The sequence below is a fragment of the Volvox carteri genome (genome assembly GCF_000143455.1).
Source record: "Volvox carteri f. nagariensis unplaced genomic scaffold VOLCAscaffold_17, whole genome shotgun sequence".
Lineage (NCBI taxonomy): Eukaryota > Viridiplantae > Chlorophyta > Chlorophyceae > Chlamydomonadales > Volvocaceae > Volvox > Volvox carteri.
The window spans coordinates 1,589,392-1,609,434 of record NW_003307560.1 but is presented as its reverse complement, the minus strand read 5'-3'; the positions used below and the strand labels follow the sequence as shown (position 1 = coordinate 1,609,434).

The following is a 20,043-nucleotide window of genomic DNA, read 5'->3' as shown; positions in this document are numbered from 1 at the left end:
AGAGGTTAAGGCCTGACTTCTGCTCCCGGCCGACCCGGATTCAATCCGCCTGCCGGCTCCTCGGGTGTTTGAGGAGTGTTGAAATGGGAGGTGGCCCCCCATCATATGGGCGATGTAGGACGTGATAAAATCAACTTGCGAGCTGACCAGGAACTAAGTTGATGCGCCGTTGATCCGCTAGATTTGGTTGGATGCTGGTGGTGAGTTGCCGAACCCAACGAATACATTCTGAAGTCGGATGGGGTGACGGATTAGGGTGCCCCTCTAGCAGGGGAGAGCAGGGAACTGCCTCGGGAAAGGGGGCCGCTGGTGAAGCTTAACCACCCTGTAACAACATACATACATGCGTACATACATACCTTGAGTTCCTGGTCCTTGGACAGCAGCGCCTGCAGTGCGGGACTGACTGACTGCTGCTTGGCGGGGTTGGGCTTGATCTGGGTCAGCGGAACCTTGGCCTCGGTGAGGGCGGCCAGCATGGCATCTCGCTCTGAGGGCAGTAGCAGCAGTAGCGCCCGCCCCGAGGAGAGGTAGCGGGCTGTACGACCCACACGGTGTATGTACGTGGCGGCGTCCTCCGGACAGTCAGCCTGGCGAGCCAGCAAGGGGGGGAAGAGAGAGAGGGGGGAGGGACGGACACGCGCGTGTTTTTTTCCGTACAAACGAAAAAACCACCGACGTCTGGTAAGAAGAAACCATTGTCGAGGGTGTTGATATGAGTACAGCAACTTGTGAGATGTGAATTAGATTCACTGAATTGCATAATTATTACTGCTACTAGTGGCTTTCAGGCACACGGCGTGTCGTTGCTGAGTGACCACCCCGGAGGCCCCCAGCATACACACACAAACACACACACACAAACATACACACACACAAACACACAAACACACACACACACACCTGCACCTTTCCGCCCCCCTCTTTACACATCCCGCCCAGCCTTACCTGTACGACCCAGTCCACGGTGGGGAAGTCCAACCCCCGGGCGGCGATGTCCGTGGCGATGAGAACCATGGCCTGCGGGGGTTTGAGGACATCCGGGGGAAGATATGGCCCGAAGGGGGGGGGAGGGGGGCCATATAGGAAATGCAATGAGTCCCTAGTGATCAGCGCTAGGTGAGGCGGTGTAGAGGGGTAAGGGGTTGGCTCCGAACGGCACCCACCCTCTCCTCCTCCCCCCCCCCCACACACACACCCCGCTCCAGGCAACAATGGCGGTTTGAGGGGCGGTAGAAGTCCAGGTAGCTATTGGGGGGACATTGGTGTCCCAGCTGGTGACCAGGACCCAAATAGCTCTCGGCCTGTGGGAGATATGACAGGGATATGCATACGGCCATACACACACATACACACACACACAGACAGGCAGACAGAGGGACAGGAAAGAGACAGAGGGACAGAGACACACGCACATACACACGCACATACACACGCACATACACACGCACATACACACGCACACGCACCTGCGCGTTGCAGAACTCGTAAAACACGCCGGTGCGCTTGGGTTGCTTCATGCCCCCGTGGAGGCAGCGGAGGGGGACGCCGGGACGCAGCTTGCGGAACGCCTCGAACACGAACCGCACCTGGGAGTGTGTTTGCGTATGCATGCATGCATGTATGTATGTATGTATGTATGACTTAGATTACACTGTGGGCCGCGAGGGCCGGGGGCCGAAGCCGAAACACAGCGCAAGGGTCGGGAGCACACAGCACAAGTCGGTTAGTCTTGTGTGCTCCCCACCCGGACTCAGACTGCCAACACACAACGCAGCCACTCCGCAGCCACTCCATCCGGGGATGGCGGTACAGTGAAAACACCACGAAGGGCTCTCAGGTCACGCTAGAGCGAGTCCACAAGTCTCAGCTAGGGGCTGTATGTATGTATGTATGTATGTATGTATGTATGTATGTATGTATGTATGTATGTATGTATGTATGTATGTATGTATGTTTGCGTGTGTGTTTGCGTGTGTGTTTGCGTGTGTGTGTATGTAAGGCTGAAGAGTGACACACACAGACAGAAGCTGCGTCCGGTGGCGACACTAAAAGGGGAGTACGGGAACTGAAGAATCGGTTAGGAGTCGGTTAGATGCCCCCGTTCTGTTCCGTTCCGTTCCTCCCCTCCTCCCCCCTCCCCTCCTCCCCCCTCCCTCCTCCCCTCCCCCCTCACCTGTTTGCAAGTGGACAGAAACACGATGGTTTTGGCTTTCAGATGCGACTTGATGAAGGACCACAAGACGTCCATCTTTTGACCCAACTCCACCACCATGTAGGCCTAAAAGGTGGGGAAAAGAGGGGGGGAAGGGTTTCGAGCCCTTTCCATATACACACACACGTACACACATCCCGGCGTAGCTCAACTTTACCAAGTTGAGCATCGCGGCTATAGAATTGAACAGATCTGGAGTTCGAATCCCAGAGTCGGCACCTAGCTACATCAGAAGATGCGGGTTCGGGTCCCACCGCTGGTGAAGTCAAGAGTAGATCGGAGTGTCGAATGCTGATGAGGTGAAACACAGGGGGAGCTCTCACCAAACCCCAAAAGGAACAGTACACCGCCGCCGCCGCAGAGCAGTGGCGGAGGAATAACACCACCGCATTGGACATACATACATACATACATACATGGGCCAAACCGTATAACACATGGCGGTGGTTGGATAACAGTCCCGCGCGGCGGCAGCATTCCAAAGGGGACAAGGGAGGCGATTGGCACGGGCGGGAGTGCCCCCTGGTAAATCGCGCAGCTGCAGGGCAGGCGCTTTCGGTGGAACGGAGGGGTTGTTAGGCATCTGAGCTGGCTGGCGTATGTCTGGCTGGCTAGAGGATTCGAACAGGTGACGGCGCCTTACGATGATGAGGAGGGTGTCGGTTAGGACTTGGCACTGACTGATATAACGCCCCTCCAAAAAGACAAGTGTGCTTTGGCGGTTTCTCACCCACCGGGGGTGGGCGGGTAGCGTCCCCCCGGGGCCTTAGAGGGCCTGGGAGGTGGTGTGTAATAATCACATACATACACATACACACAGACATCAAATCCACAACCCCCCTATATTCAGCCACATGCCTGCGGCACCTCCACCTCCCTCCTCGTCCACCATCTCCCCAAGAACACACTACTTCACGTGGGGGTTTTGAACCCCATCCCACCCCGCGAACCACATTACAGCGGGATTTCCCCCCCGTTAAAAACCTGTCCCCTCCCCCACATACACACGCACCCACACTGCCAAAACACACTCCCTCCCTCCCTCCCATACTCCCCCTTACCTGCTGCAGCTTCACCGGCGTCGGTGCGGCCGCTTCCGCATGTACCGCAAGATACTCGGGCTGTGTGAGGCTTAGACGCGCCAGGTCGCGAACGGACTTTGTCTGCGTGGCGCTGAACGCAGTGGGGGAGGGGGGAAAGAGCATTATGCGGCGGGGGGGGGAAGTCATTTTTAAATGCGTTAAAAAACAGTCAAACTGCCCGGGCGACGGCTCCTCCCCTTTCCCTTCCCCCTCGCACCGCTAACTCTGAAAGGGAAAGGGGCGGCTTGCGGCTGCGGGAACCGGCGATCATCCCCATCTGGCCATGGGTATGCGGGAGAATAATAATAGAACTTTTCTGGGGGAAGGGCCTTTCTGCTGCTGTCGCTAATGCTGCTGTTGTCTACAGGGACACGCGAAACTTGCGGGTTACTTAAAAACAAGATTTACCACAACCATACGCAGTCTCCAGCTCCCCCAACACATACATACATACAAACATACATACATACATACATACACGCACCTGAACAGCATGGTTTGCCTCTCCCGGGGCAAGTTGGCCACGATGGCATCCATTGTGGCCGCGAAACCCATATCGAGAATTCGATCAGCCTCGTCCAATACAAGCAACTGTGAAAACACACACACACATGTACATACGCACATTCACACGCGTGCGATTTTGAAAGCACACGTGAATGGCAAGGGGGAGGGCGAGGGAGGTTTGTCTCACGGGCATCAAACCCCCGTCAGTCCCCCTTCCTCGCAAACGGCGGAGGGGAAAGGGGAGGGGAGATACGGAAAAGGAGGGGGGGGCGCACGGGACCTGTACGCGTCCTAAACACCGTTTGTCGAGGAATCCGAGGGAATCAAATACACAAGGCAAAACACACACACACACACCTTCAGCACGCGGGAGGGGACGGGAGGGAAAGACGAACCACGAACGAGACCACGGACGGGAGGGGCGAGGTAAGGGGAGAGTGAATAAACTTCCGCCGTGCGAGTGTGGGGTAAAACGACAAAACCCCAATACGCACAGGCTCACTTCCTCCTTCGTCCGCCGTACACTGTACGTCGTACGATGCATCATGTGCCGCACTCCGACGCGCCGGTGCTACCCTTCCCCGTCGTCTGTTCTCCCGCCCCGTCCTGCTCCTTCACTTTTCTCGTACCTGCAGAGATGACGTGTCGAAACCCGGCGTCTCGTCCATGTGCTGTAACAGGCGACCTGTACGGAAACAAGAAAGGACGAGCACCACCATCCGTCATTGTACGCAGCAGAAGCAGAAGCAACATGTACGGCGTCTTTACCAGACCCCTCCCCCCCTTCCCTCCCCTCCCCCCTTTCCCTCCCCTCCCCCCTCTCCCACTTCCCCTTCCCGTTCTCCCCTCCCCTCCCCTCCCCCCTCCTCTCCCCCCTCCCCTCCCCCTCCCTCTCCCCCTCCCCCCTCTCACCGGGGGTGCACACGAGGATGTTCATGGCCGACACTCTCAGCACCTCCTCCTGCACGTTCTTGCCGCCAATCAACAAACCCGCAGACAGGTCGTGGAAGTGGCCCACCTGGGGGTTAAGGGGGTCAAGGGGGAGGGATGAATCAGGCGATGATGGCGATGTTGATGACGCAGGAGGGGCAAAGCGGTCAGCTGGGGCCGGGCCCCACGTCCCGAGCACTGACTGCCGGAGTGGGACTGACTGCGCGAGGGGTGTGTGGCCCGGCGAAAGACGAACCGCGAACGAGTAAAGCTGCTGCCAAGGAAAGAGCAGAACTGACCAGTAGGCGGCTTTAGCGTGGAGGGGGGAGAGAAGGGGCCCCCCGAGGGGGGAAAGAGGTGGCGGTGAAACACGGAAGCCGCACAGCCCCTGATGCCGCTGCTGCTGCCGGCTGGTGGCGCTGTGCGGGCCTCCCTCCGCCCCCTCCCCCCCCCTTGTTCAACCGACCCAACACACCCAACAGCAGCTGCAACGGATAACCCCTTGGTGCCCCCCCGCCTCCCGCTACCGCTGCGCTAATAGTGCTTCGGGCATCGGTGGTCAGGGTGGAGATACTGGCACACAGGACACGACCCCCCCCCCGCGGGGCCTATATACTGGCCCCAAGTGGGTACGGCAGTGCCGTACCTTCTGCAGCTGCTCGAAAATCTGCACCGCCAGCTCTCGAGTGGGGGTCAGCACCAGAGCGCCGAGTCCGTCAAGCCTGGTCCACTTGAGCCGATACAGCTTCTCAACTAACTGGGTTGCGGTGGGGTGGGGGAGAGAGTGGAGGAGAGCGGCAAGGAGAAGGCGGGAATGCAGATTGGGATGGAGGACTAAAGGAAAGAGGGCATGCGTTTAAGAACGTGGCAGAACGTGGCAACCTGCACTATGCACGTTGTAAAGGTCCCCTCTCAGATTCTCAGGGCCCCTGTTCGAATGCGTAGGCGTTCCCAGTGATGCGACGTTAAAGGTAGGCGGGGCGCTCACCGGGATGAGGAAGGCTAACGTTTTACCCGAGCCCGTCTTGGCAGCACCAAGGATGTCGCGACCGCACAACGCATGCGGCAGCGCAGCGCGCTGAATCGCTGTAAGCGTGACGTATTTTGCTTTTTTCAGGCCGTCCTTTGTGTACTGTGACATAGGCAGGTCGTCGAATGTCCGTGCGCCGGCATAAGATGTCGATGCGCCGGCATCCTGCCGCTCAGGCGCCGCCAAGGGGTTAGAACCTCGCGGCGGCGCGCCATCCTTGATTTGTTGCTCCAACTGAGCAATCTCAAGGTCCTCCTTGTATGAACGCCGCCCCTGCCGCTTCTGCGTATGCGTTTGTTGTATTTTCTTTCTCTTCTTATTGTCTCCCGACATTTGTGAGAGAGTAATGAAGCTTCGGGACACAAATTTATTTATATTGTTCTACACTAACATTTCGTGCTCAAGTAAAGCTCTGTTCACTAACATTAACAGGAAAACCTCCAGCTAATTAATAAACAATATCTGCCAAATTTATATTATTTATAAACAATATCTACCGCAAGCTGAATGGCAATGTCACTTCTTACTAATGCGACAGTGTGCCGTACTGTAGTTGGCGACTGCGAATTTCCATGTAAAATCACTCTATGCTAGTGGCACACGTCACAAACATGGGGGTCCTGGTGAAGAAGCTGCCCGCGTACTAAAGGAAATAGAAGCGGAAGGTGCCGAAGTACGTCGGTGAATCATGATGTGGCGGGACTGGACAGAAGAGTGCAGCAGTCTAATGTGAGTGTTGTGGGAGTGTTACAAGCCGTTTGGCGCACGGGCGAATGTATGCGCACCCAAGTGATCGTGGGCGCGTCACATTGCAAGCTAAGCAACGCGTGTACAGTTCGTGTAGCATCCGTGTTCAGCACACTTGCTGGAACGAACATCAGCATAGGTTTAAAAGTGATCACGCTGGGAGGGATATGCAAGCAAACATCTTGATGGGTAAACCCGCACGCTACGGTGGTATGCACCGAGCACGCTACGAGCCGTCCTTGAAAGGAGCAGCATACCACTCCCAACGCCGGTGTCGGTATTGGCACAAAGCAGACCACGCAAAACGCTGGTGTCGGTATGGGCACCAGCCGCAGTTTACACAAGAGTATTTCACGGACATGTATGCAATGTGAAGTGTGTGGGTGCCTATGAACAGCCAGTGCTCTATGTCCAGAACGGTAGCGCGCAACGCGCCAGGACACCATCCGTCAAGTGCCAAGTCGCACGCTGGGCATCGTAAGTGTCGGTTGGGCGGTGTCTTGTAATGCGGCGGCAGGCGGTACCGGTGTAGCAGGTGGGGCTGGTGGAAGGAGGCCCGTGCAGCACATTGTAGCCATCCGGCCAAAGGCACTTGTACTGAGCAATGTAGAACGCCTCCATCTTGTCGGCAAGTCTTGGATTCGCGGTGGACATGAGGCATGTCAAGGTGAAGTGGTCCTGGAAGGGTTGGTAGAGGTGGATGTCATCCTTCATTCCTGTGGGTGGGGCACAGGCATGAGCATTGAAGCACCATTGAGGATTCTTGGATTGGCCGATGTACACCCTTCCGGTTGGTGTGCACGTGATGGTGTAGAGTCACGTGGGGGGGGCATACGAATCGGGCATGGTGGGGCTGGCAGCCGGACGTTTTGTTGGTGTTGTAGGAAGGAGGGTGCCCGACACTTGCGCTTGTGCTGCAGTGGTTAGCACCGAGTGTGTGAAGTCTTGGTCCGCGGCCAGGATGGTGCTGGCATCCATACCGTAGTCATATATTAGAGTGATGGCCGTGTCGGCGCGGAGGCTGCCGGCAGCCACGATCCACAGCTGCATAACGGCTGTGTGCATGGCCGTTGCCCTGTCCGGCATGTCCCCCTTGTGGATTTCCGTGGTGATGTTGTACAAGTACACTGCATCGGCATGGGGGACGACCCGTGACCTGGCACTTAACGGATGGTGTCTTGGCGCATTCCACGCTACCATTGTGGTCATAGAGCACTGGCTATTGTTAGGCACCCATGATGTGTAGCATCAGTCCTCAGTAACAGTAGTGTGGCGAAGCGGCACTTTTCTAAATGGAAAGGGGCCTGCTTTCGGTAGCACAACACATACAGCACCTTGTTCCGAGTTAAGTCAAATTACAAACTGGCGCTTTGGCTGGCACTTTGGCTGCTGGCGCTTTGGCTGTGCAGCGGCCCGCTTGCACTGCTGCGGCTGCTCCTGCTGCTGCTGCAGCGGTGCTTGCTGTGATGACTGCTGTATCACCGCAAGCATCTGCTGCATCTCAACCGCAGGTCTATGCTGATCAGCCCATTCCAACAAGATCTGCTGCACAGTGAAGTCACAGCGGCTGTCCATCCCATGCATGACAGCATGCACGTGACCAGCCTGCTGATGGTGTTTCTGACATGCACAGGCCAACCGTGCAACAAGCCGCAATGAGATGCTGGCAGTGTTGCCCTGTCCACACACCCGGCATCATATCCAACAGGCGGTAAGACACGGGGGTGCCAAAAAGGCCCATTTGCCGAATGAGGCAGACCTCCGTTGGCGCTGTGCTGGAGCCCCAATAGCAGACCTGCAGCCCAGCCGGGTCGAACACTGTGACTGCAATGTTGAGAGCATGGCCGAGAACTGCCAGCTCGACATCACCAGGCAGCAGCCGGTGCTGCTGTAGAGCTTCTCCATATTGCTCTGCCATGCAGGTGCTGGGGAGGCTGCTTGCATGGGCATGTAGCACTTGGAGGCACATCACATCCCAAGACTCCGCAATGGCTCCCACCACAGTCGCCAGCAAAATATCAAGCGTGGGCACATCAGTCGCACCCACGGCAATGAGAGCATGATGCACGCAGTCCACACATGTTGTGTGGGCATCGAGCAGCACGACAGCACAGCGGCTAATGTCTGCTGCATGCATATAGTGGCACCGGCAGTTGGCCTGCATAGCAGCACATAAGCAGCGGTGCCCTATTACCAAGATGATGAGTGTTGACTTGGATTGAGGTGTCGGCAGTGTCTTAAGATCAGCCCACATTGGCAGGCGCTTACAGTGCCGCAGAAAGGGGCCACATGTTCTGCACGATCACGGTTTGGTTGTGAATCGTTCAGCAAGGATGTCGTGTCGGCTGTACCATCGCTGCACACCCAGCCTTGAAGTGGATGCGCCACATGGATGGCTGCGGCACCATGCGGACCTGTCGGAGGAGGTCATATGCAGCAGACGCTTAAGTGGATGTTGTAGCTGTATGTGGGCACGGTTGGCAGTTGTAATGCACATCATCAGCGCACCTTCCGCAGTCACCAGGATAGGAAATGGTGTCATGCAAGATGACATAGTCACGGAATAAAGGCAGACCGATGTGGGCTCGTACTACATGACAGGTCCTCCACCACTACCGCGGCCATAACTATACCTATGCCACCCTTTGGTTAACACCTTACCACATAAACGTAGACCGACACCCATCGCCCAGAAGTGCGCCGCGTCTTCATCTGCTGGCGCACATGCATGCTTAGTTGATTATTGTGATGCGACCCCCCGTTCATTTCGTGCTCGGCAAGCCTGCCACCGCGTACCGGATATGTTGGCGATGTTACAGAGACACTGCACCTTGCTTTCCGTGCGCACTGCGTACGATGGTCGACCCCGCCGACCAAAACTGCACGTGCTCAACTGAAGAAATTCCCGGTGGTTGTGCAGCAGCTCTTGAGCCTGCTGCTGGCTGAAGTCCATCCGGAGCTGCTGCAACACGGCTAACGCAGGCACGGCCGTATGCACAGCAAAAAGCTGTTCCAAGCCATCAGCGGCGTCCACGTCACCCACACGGCTCTGAACGACTTTCTGTTTTTATGTTTGATTTTGTGTATGTTATATTTTTTAGCGTCAGTTTGTAATGTGACATGCTGTATGCTGCATGCTGTGCCGCCTTTGCTTTCACAAAAGTGCCGCTTCGCCAAACGCTTCCTCCTCCCGCGGCCGTTTATTGAGCCCAGTCTTGCAAGCTACGTTGTTTGCTTTCGGTGCTTTCAGTTCCGGCAAAGCAGCCACCCAAATTTCCGGCCTACATACCGCGTGCGTCTGTGGCCAACATGCAGTCCTGCGCAACGCGCTGGCACACCGCGGCCTTTCGCCAAAAAAATGAGATACACTTATACACGCGCATTTTGAGAATCGCACGCGCGCCTTCGCGCGGTAAAATTCGCTCCTGGCTTTTGGGGCGTCTTGTACGGCCCGTTTATTCGGCACAGTACGACCGGACACGATTGTGCGAGGGGCTGCTTAATAAACACCGGTGTTGTAACAAAGCTTGGCAGTTGGCGAAGCAGTTACGAAGAGAATTGTCCAACGATAAAAGGTGGTATTGATAAATACCGTTTGGTAGTGAAGGATTATGAATAGTTCTTGGATGTACCGTTGGTACGATGACCGTTGGCCCGGTGAGCCAAGGGGCGCCTTAGCGGCGTTACATTCCCCCACTCTTGAATGTGAACCCGTCCTCGGGGCGCCTTGAGTGAGGTGGATACTTTGGGTAGAGGTACGCCTTTTACGTACAATTTCCCGCGGATTGCCTTTGGGCATCCTTGATTGCAGTCCTTTGCAGACTCCAAGGAGTCGTACTCAGGGCCCAGTTTGTGCCACCTGATGAGGTACTCTTGTTTGTGCGGGGGCATCATTAATGCCTAGGAAGTTAAGCCGCGCTGTTTGCACCTTGCCTGCCTCGTGGTGCAATTGTGCACCTTGGGCAAAGTTAAAACTAATGTGTCGAATGCAAACCAGTTATTGCCATTGGCGTCCGTGGCACATTCCTGCTGCAGCTGCGGTGGCATACCGTATACAAGCCAAGTGCACAAGTCAATTTGAGACATGTTGGGGTCACCACACGTGAGGTCGTGGAACTGTTGCACATAATTCGGTATGGACTCGCCGGGTTTCATTGTGTGTGCGCTGGCCATTAGTTGCGTTCGTATGTGGTGAGGGGTGCAACGGTGCACATCACCGAAAAGCAACACAAAGTCGTCACGCATGCTCTGAATTGTGAGTGTGGAGCCTTTGCGTGTGTATAGTCCATGGTACCACTCTGCAGCTTTGCCCGTAATGTAATATCGCATGCCCATTATGGGATTGCTGCCCGATTGTGTCATATAGTCAACGGTAGTATCAAACCAGATTTCAGGTTTTGTTACCGAGGGCACTCCTGTGAAGCAAGGAGGCTGCCTAAAGTTCTTAAGACTTTGGTGGTTAGCATTTTGCTGGTGTGGCTGCTGATTTAGCACACTAATGGATTGTACATCCATGTAACCCACTATCCCACTTACATGGCCAGCTTGGGCAGCTGCTGGCTTGCACAAGGCCGGCAGTGTGCAGTTGGCAGCCGGCACAGCAGGGGCGACGATTGGTGGTGGCACCGGTTGTGGTGCCTGGTCGCTGGCCTGCACCGGTGGCACTGGTGCAGTGATCACCGGCGGTTCTGCAGCCGTTGGCTGCACGTTGGGGCCTTCTGCTGCTGGTATGATGGGCTCGGGTGGAGGGGGAGGAGGAGGAGGTGGTGCAGCGGCTTGTGCCTGGATGTGCACCTCTATGCCCTCTATTCTTCTCGACATTTGATCAAGTTTGTCCAGCAGCAGCTTATTAAAGTCTTCGTCGCGTGGGGCTGCACCTGTTGGGTGTACCGCGTGGTCCATAGCATCAGTTTGCACAATAATTCGTGCAACATTTTGTTGTGGGGACCTAAGCACCAATCGACATGGTGGCATTGCGCCAATTGGGCGGTGTGGGTGGGAAAGTGGTGGCAACCCTCCCTCAGGTGGCACGAGGTTAGCCGCAGTGGTGTCGTTACGCTCACACTCTTCACGCAACTCACCCTGCCATGTGCCGTGTTGCGGCTGGAGTGCGGTGGAGGGCAAAGTCACCCTGGTTGGCTCCACGGTGGCAGCTGTTGGCTGCATAGTATGTGGGCGCGATGGTCCTGGACCTGTTGGGTCGTGTGCTCCATTGTTGTCAGCATCATGCGCCACAGTGGCTAAGTGTTCCCACAGTTCGCAGCTTTGCTGCACATAAGAGAGTTCCTCATTAGCTTCCATTATGAAGCCTAGTGCGGAGTGATAGTCTTGCTCATTGCAGCATTGTCTGACTTTGTCAAACATGTGTGACTGTGGTGTGATGCCCCTACATTGGGCACGCCTCATGTACTTCTTGTACATTTCCTGGACCTTATGTACCAGTTTCTTTGCTTGAGAAGGGCTCACCTGGCGCAGCTGATAGCACTCATGGTCGGCCTCCGCCGACTGGGTGCACATGGTGTTCCGTGGGCTCGCCATGTGAGTTAGATAGAAGATCTTTCTAAAGTTGAAATGAGTTTGTGGAAGCGATGGAGTGCTTGGGGGGGCCCATGGGCGGTAAATCGTTTTTAGGGCGGTTACATGGTGGACCATCATCATCCACCCTCGTCCACTTGAGCACGAAGCGCCTTAGAGCAACATGCCGGGTCTCCCAGACATCCGAGAGGAACCTGGCTAGTGCCAGGGGTGGGGCCTTGGTCATAATCGTGCGCATGTTGCACCCTTGAAATGTGAGGTCATGTTCATACTTAGCCCATGTACTAGTGTGCACCGGGTATTCCACAAAGACATGCATTTCGTCTTCAACCGCCCCGCAGTCACAAAGCCTGCAGGTGTATGCTTGCACTCATGGCCATTAGGTCGGTTAACTCCCAACAGCCTAACCGTAATGCAAACATTGGGGCATGGCGATTTCAGGTGGTCACTATGGATTTCAGCACAAACAATCAACCCTGCCCGCTCCCCCACGCCTGTTGTGAGCAAGCAATGGAGAATCAGGTGAGAGACCAAGCTTTCTATTAGGGCCTGGTGCCATAATAAGGAGGGTAGGGTCTGTACAGGGTTTCCGGGTTTCCTCAGTCTTCTTGAACCTTCACCCCAAGAGCCAGTCTTCTTGTGTGTTTCAGGCTCAGTGCTCAAACTCGCGTGACGGAGCCTTGACCCCCGGGGGAGGAGTGCGGAACTAGCGGACCTGTGGCTCTAGGCTGCTTAGGAGGGGACAGAGGCCCCTTACACCCCTCTCCTGTCTGTCCCTCTCCTGTCTGCGGGAGGAGCTTAGGTGGTCTTTCCGTTGGGGCTGGGCAGCAGTCCCTGGCCAGTGTCAGGCACGGTCAAATACTTGCAACACACACACACACACACACACATGCACACACACACACATGCACATGCCCACGCCCACGCGCGCGCGCACGAGCTCACGATATTGAATTGAATTGTTACAGAGTGGGAGGCTTTTGGGCCATTTGAACATATTGTCACACAAGCTCGCGATATGCCATCTGAGCTGATTCCCGTGCCTCGAATGCCCTGGTAAAAACCTTCTTGCGGACGTAACCCAGCTCAGACAATGCACGGCTAATATCAGGGCCGCTCCAATGAGTGCCCAGTAAGTTTGTCATAGCGGTGGCCAGATCAGAGAGCAAGACTTGGTCGTCGGCCTGCACCAGCTCCACCAGCGTCTGTGCAGCGATCTCATCAAACTTGCGTTGTTTTGCGTGTTCCTGTTTGTCCTCTAAGCGGCAATTCGCCATTCGCCACGTAGGACTGTATGATAGCATGCACAGTCCTCTCGCAAGGTCTGTGCCCGAAAGCTTCAGCTATTTGCGCTTGCGTGTAATTCTCGTCGAAATAGAGGTGGCAAACACGTTCGCGCACTTGTTTGCTGTAGTAGTAGCGGTTCAATACTTCTCCCAGTGTGAGATCCGCTCTACAAACTGAGTATGCACACGTACGTATTCGCGTATATAGAATATCATAATAGAAATTTTGCGTGTTCCTTGCGACTTGCGAGTTGCGACTTGCAACTTGCGACTTCAGAAGTACGCAAGTGTAACGACGCTAGGTCCCTATAGGGTACCGCGTCGTATACTAACTCACTCAAGGAGTTAGGAGTCCACAATTTGGTGGTATTGAAGATTACCGTTTTTAGGTAAAGATCAGTATTTTAACTGAGTTGGACGCTAGTGCCATAAGGCCCTATCGTACAAGGAACGCCTTTGGCGTTAGTTAGAGAATACTTGATTCGGACGAGCGGCCAATGGGCCTAACGTTCTTACAGCAAGAGTGCACTTCGCCTCGCATCCCGCAATTTGTTATGCAAGCAGCCATAAAAAATGCTCATGCTCATCATTGCTATCAAGTCCTCGAAGTCTTTCAAGGTCCTGGCCCATCACCATCACTAATCTCGCCATGCTGCCAAAATTGAGCAAACGCGCCCCCGCGCGCGGGCTCCAAACCCTACCTGAGGAGTCGCCCGTCTGCGACTTCTGCAACTTCAACAACTATGATTGCGATAGAGAGCTTTATTTGATCGACCAGGATAAACAAAGAAGGCGAAGAAGGCGAAGAAGGCGAATGTCGGCATCCAGCAGCAGCTCTTCCGACGCTGGCAGCGACGACCTGGACGCCGAGATTCGACGCTTGCAAGATGCACATCGACGCTTGCAAGATGCACTTAGACACAATAGCGAATTCAGCAGTATTCTCCTTTGGTCTACTGCATTTTTCGCGACGCTGTTCGCGGTGGTCACCATGGCGCTGTTTATGGTCTTGATAGCTTACTGGAATAAGCATTAGACGGTGAGCTGCTGAGAGGGTCTGACCTGCCGAAATTGCCCTTCCTGCCTCCCTCGCGGCCCCGCAGGCAGCATGGCCTGCCATGGCCACCTGCCAGCTTCCCACCTGCTCCCGCCTGGGTGTGGCATTCATGGAGATGTGAGGGGCCTGTGGTGGCCTGTGCAGCATATGGGCAGCCTGTCACACCCTGATGTGTAACCAGACATGGCGTGTGCAGGGTGTCCCAGGAGTCAGGTTTTGCTAGGGTTTGTGGCACGTCACCGTGCCTGTTACATGTTTAGCGACAGCCAACTCCTGAGCAACTGGCCATGCCGGCTCTGCGTGTGTGAAGGCTGGCGCTGTGTGACTGGAATGGCAACTTGTCAGGATGTTAGCGTGCCTGCAAGTGGGTGCTGCTATGTGTGCCGGTTACTTTGCACAGGGTTGTGTGTGAATGAGGCCCAAATTGTGATTGGGTTGGTTGATGGGGTGTTCCTGGTGCACCAAAAGTTGGAAGCAAGGCTTAATCTTTGCCCAAACTGTGATATGTCTTTCTATTGAGCAACTTGCCATTCAGTTCCCCCAGCGCCCACAGAACACCCAAACCTCCCAGCTGTGCAGTGCAATGGCTCGCCCCAAAATGGCGCCTGCTGAACGTGCTGTGATGAGGCAGATGAGTAGAAGATGCCACCAGGGTTACAGTGCAAGCTTCTGCCACCGTGTGCTGCCGGCAGCTTGGGGACAGGCATGATGCCTGCCACACGGCCCAGACAGTACATGGCCAAGGAGCATCAGCAGAACACCAGACCCTGCAGCCTAATGGGCAGCCTGGGCTTGCACCCTTCCCAACACGGGCGAAACCAGTGTAGACTAGCAGGTCCCTCACTGTGCCTGGACTATCTAGGCATGGGTGCTGCCTGGCATGGCGGCAGCCTGGACAACCCCAGCCAAGTAAGGCTTCCTGTCACAGTATATCATGGGCACATGTGATCCATGGGCAGCAGCAGGCAGTTGGGATGGAGCGGGCGGTTGGGGCAGCATGGGCAGTTGGGCCAGGGGTGTGAACCGGGTTGTGAGTGGGCACACATGAGTGGGAACAGTTGGGCTCGTGCTACTGGGGGCTGGGGGCAGCCGGTGGTTGGGTTCTTGTTGGGGCCCCCTTGCGTGCGGGTTCGGGTCAGGTTGTGCCGGTTGAACTACTGCCGGGTCAGCAGTTTGGCTGCCCCCCTTCGCTAGGTTGTTTATCATGCTGTGTTGTTTATCCTAGGTGTTGAGGCCCATGACGAGCCACTGTTCACCTGGCATCGAGCTGGCAAATCCCAGGTCGGCTGCTGACAGCTCAGTAAGATCGCCAGGAACATGTAGCATAGCATCCTTCCATGCCTTCCACGCCTGGCAGGAAAAAACTAGGATGCACCACGCTAAGGCAGGTCATGCATCAGAATGCCGCCTGCCGCATGGCCCTGTGAGACTCTGAAATCCAGGCCGACACAGAGGCCTCCAGTAGCCTCGTACAGTGTTACACCCTGCCTCAATGCCGCAGTGAAGAACTCAGCGCCTTGCCTGGCCGCTGTGGTGTGTGTGCTGCTCGCACCTGCGGGCATTGCCTGTTATCTTCGGAGCTCACACTTATGCGCGGCTCTCCACTCAAGTGTATGCACTCGCAAGAGCTGGCATGTGTGCCTTGAGTCAGCAGGATCTGAGTCAGGGGGCGGGTCTGACACCTCATATCACCACCTGTTGTTGCATTACACCGCCTCCTTGGCAGTAGGCATATGATCCTTGCTGAAGGGGGCTGCAGATCTAGCAGCATGAATGCTGGCTCGCCTGGCCTGACATTGCTGAGTGCTGAGTGCTAGGCGTGACACGAGTGCAACAATGTCAGTCAACCCCCTCCCGTGCAGGATCCTCATCAAGGCGGGCACCTGGACCATCAAACATGCTTGGGTGCGGGTTGTGAGACAGAGTGTCCGCATTCTGGTGTGTGACCCCTGGCCTGTGCTCGACTGTAAAGTGTGCTCCTATAGCACCAACACGAAAGGAGCATACTGCCCTGTGAGCCCTTCGGTGCTCATCAAGTACAGCAGCGGTTGGTGGTCAGTCACCAGGCCAGCATCTCTCCCTTGTAACTCGAATAGTTTGCCTCATGCTTGTTCAACGATCACGAGATGCATGCACACATGTACTCATTGCCATTGTCATCGATTTTCCCCAACACGGCAGTGATGCCACGGTTTGAGAAGTCCGTGTGCAGGATCAGCTGCTTGCTGTAGTCTATGGGGCACAACACCAGTCCCTCCCGAGCAAAGACTGCCTTGATTGTGTCATGCGCCGCCTGCTGCTTAGGGCCCCACTCCCAAGGAGTGCCCTGCTTCAGCAGCTTGTTCAGGTCGTGCACGATCAGGCTCATGTTTGGGATGTAACACCGGTAGTAGTTGATGAAGCTTAGCTGTGTGCGCAGCTCAGACACGTTCTTGGGTGGAGGCAGCACCATGATTGCCTCCACCTTTGCCAGGCTAGGGCTAATGCTGTGTTCTGACAGGTTGTGACCCAGATACTCAATCACATCAGCACCAAAGATCGACTTGTCGGGGTGGGCATGCAGTCCGCACCGCGCCAGACAGTCTAACACAGCAGCCATATGCTGCATATGCTCCTCGGGTGAGTCAAACCGTATTACTATGTCATCAATGAAACCCACAGTGCAGTGGTCCAGCCCTGCACGAGTTAGTTCAAAGTCCACGCACCTTTGGAATGCAGCCGACGGGTTTTTCAGTCCATATGGCATGCGGGGTACATCATCAGGCCGTTACGGCACCAGAAAGCCGTTTTGGGCTGATCAGCTGGTTCCAGCTGATCAGCTGGTTCCAGCGGCACCTGTAAGAAACCTTGGTGGCAGTCCAGGTGTGAGAACACCTTGGCGCCTTTGACGCATTGAAATATGTCTTCGGGCCTGTGCAGGCCATACTTGTCATGCCTGGTGTGCAAGTTCACGTTGCGATAGTCTTGCGCCATGTGCACACCCATCCACAAACCCATGTCTGGATCCTTCTTGGACGGTGGGGCCGGTGTACTCAACGACTATGCCCGCGTCCACCAACTCCTGTGTCTTTTCTTTGATGATTTTCCCCTCACACGGGCTGTAGCGCCGCGGGGTTGAACGACTGGCTTCTCAGTGTCCAACTCAATGTGAAACGGGCCGGCCTCTCCTCGGTAACCCGAACCCAATCCCTAATCTTTGCACCCCTCTGGTCCTCAATTCACTTCTTGTAACGAACATCAGCATAGGTCCAAGCCCTCTCGCTTGGAGGGATATGCAAACAAACATCACGATAGGTAAACTCGCACGCTACCGAGCATTCAACCGAGCACGCTACGAGCAGTCCTTGTAAGGAGCAGCATACCACTCACGGCCGTATGCCCAGTAAAAAGCTGTTCCAAGCCATCAGCGGCGTCCATGTCACCGACACGGTTCTTAACGCCTGCTCCGTTTTTATGTTAAATTATGTTTGTGTATGTTATATTTTGCGCAAGTTTGTAATTTGACTTTACCCGAACAAGGTGCTGTATGCCAGGGAACGAGCCGAAACTTGACCAGGTCTGCGGAATCTTTTCGTATTCGGGAGCCCCTTTGCGGAAAGGCTGCGGAAACTGCGGAAAGCTGCGAAAACTATAAAATGAATATGTAACGATGTTTTTTAGCTCTTCTCAGTGTGGTGATGACATGGACAGTCTGAAACCAGCTTGTGGCAGTGCGGTTCTGTCCGGTGGGATCTAGAATCTGGTGAATTCCAATCATGCTCGAAGGTAGAGCCATCTAAACGTATTACTGGGGGTGGCGGGGGCCAAGCGATCAACTATTGTGTACCCACACCCTTGACGGTGTTCACCCTGCCCCCTTCAGGAACGTTTCCAGTAGCGACGGCAGCCCTTGCAGGTTGCGTAGCAGTTCTTGCTCTTGTCGTAAGGACCTCTATCAAAATGTTTCCAAACGTCGTCAACGGGCCTTCCACCCTTCTTCTGAGCAGAAACACAGTCAATCTCTATATGACTTCGGCAGCCCCCAGGTCGGGGCCAGTGGTTGCTGACGTTTGACTTAATCTAATAACTCCATAGTGTAAAACGCAGTCTTTAAATAGCAAATGCATGCCTGGAAGGAGCACGCCCTGGAATTTGTTTTTGACTTTCCGCCGTACAGCAAACGCGGAAATGCGGATTCTCTTTCCGCACTTCCGCCAATCTGGGCTTCGCTGCGGAAAGGGTGACGAAACCTATTTCCGCAGGTTTCCGTTTCCGCAGGTTTCCGTATCGGCTCGTTCCCTGCTGTATGCGTTGCGCTACCAAAAGCGCGCCCGTTTGCTTGCACAAAACTGCCGCTTCGCCAAACTCTCCGTCTTCCCGCGGCCATTTCATGAGCCCAGTCCTGCAAGCTACGTTGCTTGCTTTCGGTGCTTTCACTTACGGCAAAGCAGCCACCCAAAAGTCCGGCCTGCATGCCGCGTGCGGCTGTGGCCAACATGCCCTACTGCGCAACGCGCTGGCACACCGCGGCCTTTCTACAAAAAAATTACATACACTTGTACACGCGCATTTTGAGAATCGCACGCGCGCATCCGCGCGTTAAAATTCGGTCCTGGCTTTTGGGGCGCCTTGTACGGACCGTTTGTTCGGCACAGTACGACCGGACACGATTGTGCGAGGGGCTGCTTAAATATGATAATTGGATTCCAATTTCGACATTTACACTTCTTCACCTAAACGGCTACCACGGCCTGGGCCCTTGCCCATTCCACCACAAAGTCCTCATTGCTCGGTGGGAGGTCAAGGAATCTTGAGCTTCGGGCTGCAGCCCCCTCCCTCTACCCCCCCACACACAAGGAAGGAGAGTCACAGCTACTACTAGTACTTTCCCCCCGACGGCTTCTTGGGCGGCTTCTTGATCCCCAGCATCGCCTCCACCTTGCGGTCCCCCAGCAGCGGAGTCAGGTTGCCCACTCCGCCGCTGCGCTGAGGCACACCCGCCATGGGGTGAGCCGGGCCGCCAGGGGGGGGTGGGGGGAGCATCCCGCCGCCGCCGCCGCCACTACCGCCGGCACCAGCAACCTTGGCGGCATGCTTGCGACGACGTTCCCCGCCGTCTCCCTCGTCATCGCTGCACCCAACCCCAACCCCAACCCACCGGCGACACACGAAATCACCGAGCACAAGCCCCCGGCCAGAAGGGCAAGTACGGCAAAGAGGCGAGGGAAGGGACGGGGTGGGGAAGGCCCAGGGCACATACGCAGGCAAGGTTAGCTGACCAGTAAGGCGCCGCTACTGCCAGAAGGGTACGGGAGGGCAAGGAAGTCGTCATGAAGGCCGTAGCTGCCATAGCCACCATAGCCATGACGACGACGACGACTATCACCACCATCACCATCACCACCACCATCACGGTACAGGCTAGTACTTGAGCTAATATATTGTTTTAAGGCCACGTTATATGTACCTCGCAAGCTAGCCTACGAGATAGCGATACTTCAATGTTCCTTACTTTCATAATCGTGATATCGACCATAGGGTCGAGTATGTTCACCAGGTAGCTGTGTCCGTCCGTCCAGAAAGGAGCGCCGACGAAATCCAGCACTTACAAACAAAAAGAGAAGGGAGGAGGCACGGCACCCAGACCTCCCCTGCTCCTTTCCCCCCCCCCCCGG

General features: G+C 55.5%; 4 protein-coding genes across 4 annotated transcripts in view; 1 reads left to right on the top strand and 3 right to left on the bottom strand.

Annotated features, from left to right (window-relative positions):
* VOLCADRAFT_60063 (uncharacterized protein) overlaps window positions 1-6,097 on the bottom strand; it is a gene marked incomplete at both ends in the record, with an annotated part of 7,393 nt that extends 1,296 nt beyond the window's left edge. Inside the window, 10 exons of the mRNA XM_002950066.1 lie at window positions 360-590; window positions 949-1,020; window positions 1,470-1,589; window positions 2,177-2,281; window positions 3,277-3,388; window positions 3,782-3,888; window positions 4,434-4,489; window positions 4,717-4,822; window positions 5,381-5,491; window positions 5,723-6,097. Coding sequence (XP_002950112.1) covers window positions 360-590; window positions 949-1,020; window positions 1,470-1,589; window positions 2,177-2,281; window positions 3,277-3,388; window positions 3,782-3,888; window positions 4,434-4,489; window positions 4,717-4,822; window positions 5,381-5,491; window positions 5,723-6,097 — 1,395 coding nt within the window. The remainder of the gene's footprint in view (window positions 1-359; window positions 591-948; window positions 1,021-1,469; window positions 1,590-2,176; window positions 2,282-3,276; window positions 3,389-3,781; window positions 3,889-4,433; window positions 4,490-4,716; window positions 4,823-5,380; window positions 5,492-5,722) is intronic.
* An 819-nt stretch (window positions 6,098-6,916) lies between these two features.
* VOLCADRAFT_90615 (uncharacterized protein) lies at window positions 6,917-12,049 on the bottom strand (the record flags this gene model as incomplete). The annotated part of the gene is made up of 8 exons (XM_002950065.1): window positions 6,917-7,227; window positions 7,492-7,638; window positions 8,201-8,669; window positions 8,780-8,925; window positions 9,308-9,473; window positions 11,048-11,388; window positions 11,593-11,671; window positions 11,978-12,049. 8 exons carry the CDS (start codon window positions 12,047-12,049, stop codon window positions 6,917-6,919), a joined length of 1,731 nt encoding a protein of 576 aa, XP_002950111.1.
* Window positions 12,050-12,496: 447 nt separating this feature from the next.
* On the top strand, window positions 12,497-18,266 carry VOLCADRAFT_90614 (uncharacterized protein; the record flags this gene model as incomplete). Its single annotated transcript, XM_002950175.1, has 6 exons — window positions 12,497-12,568; window positions 14,436-14,506; window positions 15,082-15,298; window positions 15,615-15,670; window positions 16,252-16,294; window positions 18,252-18,266. 6 exons carry the CDS (start codon window positions 12,497-12,499, stop codon window positions 18,264-18,266), a joined length of 474 nt encoding a protein of 157 aa, XP_002950221.1.
* Window positions 18,267-19,246: 980 nt separating this feature from the next.
* VOLCADRAFT_90613 (uncharacterized protein) overlaps window positions 19,247-20,043 on the bottom strand; it is a gene marked incomplete at both ends in the record, with an annotated part of 12,947 nt that continues 12,150 nt past the window's right edge. Inside the window, 2 exons of the mRNA XM_002950064.1 lie at window positions 19,247-19,354; window positions 19,881-19,929. Coding sequence (XP_002950110.1) covers window positions 19,247-19,354; window positions 19,881-19,929 — 157 coding nt within the window. The remainder of the gene's footprint in view (window positions 19,355-19,880; window positions 19,930-20,043) is intronic.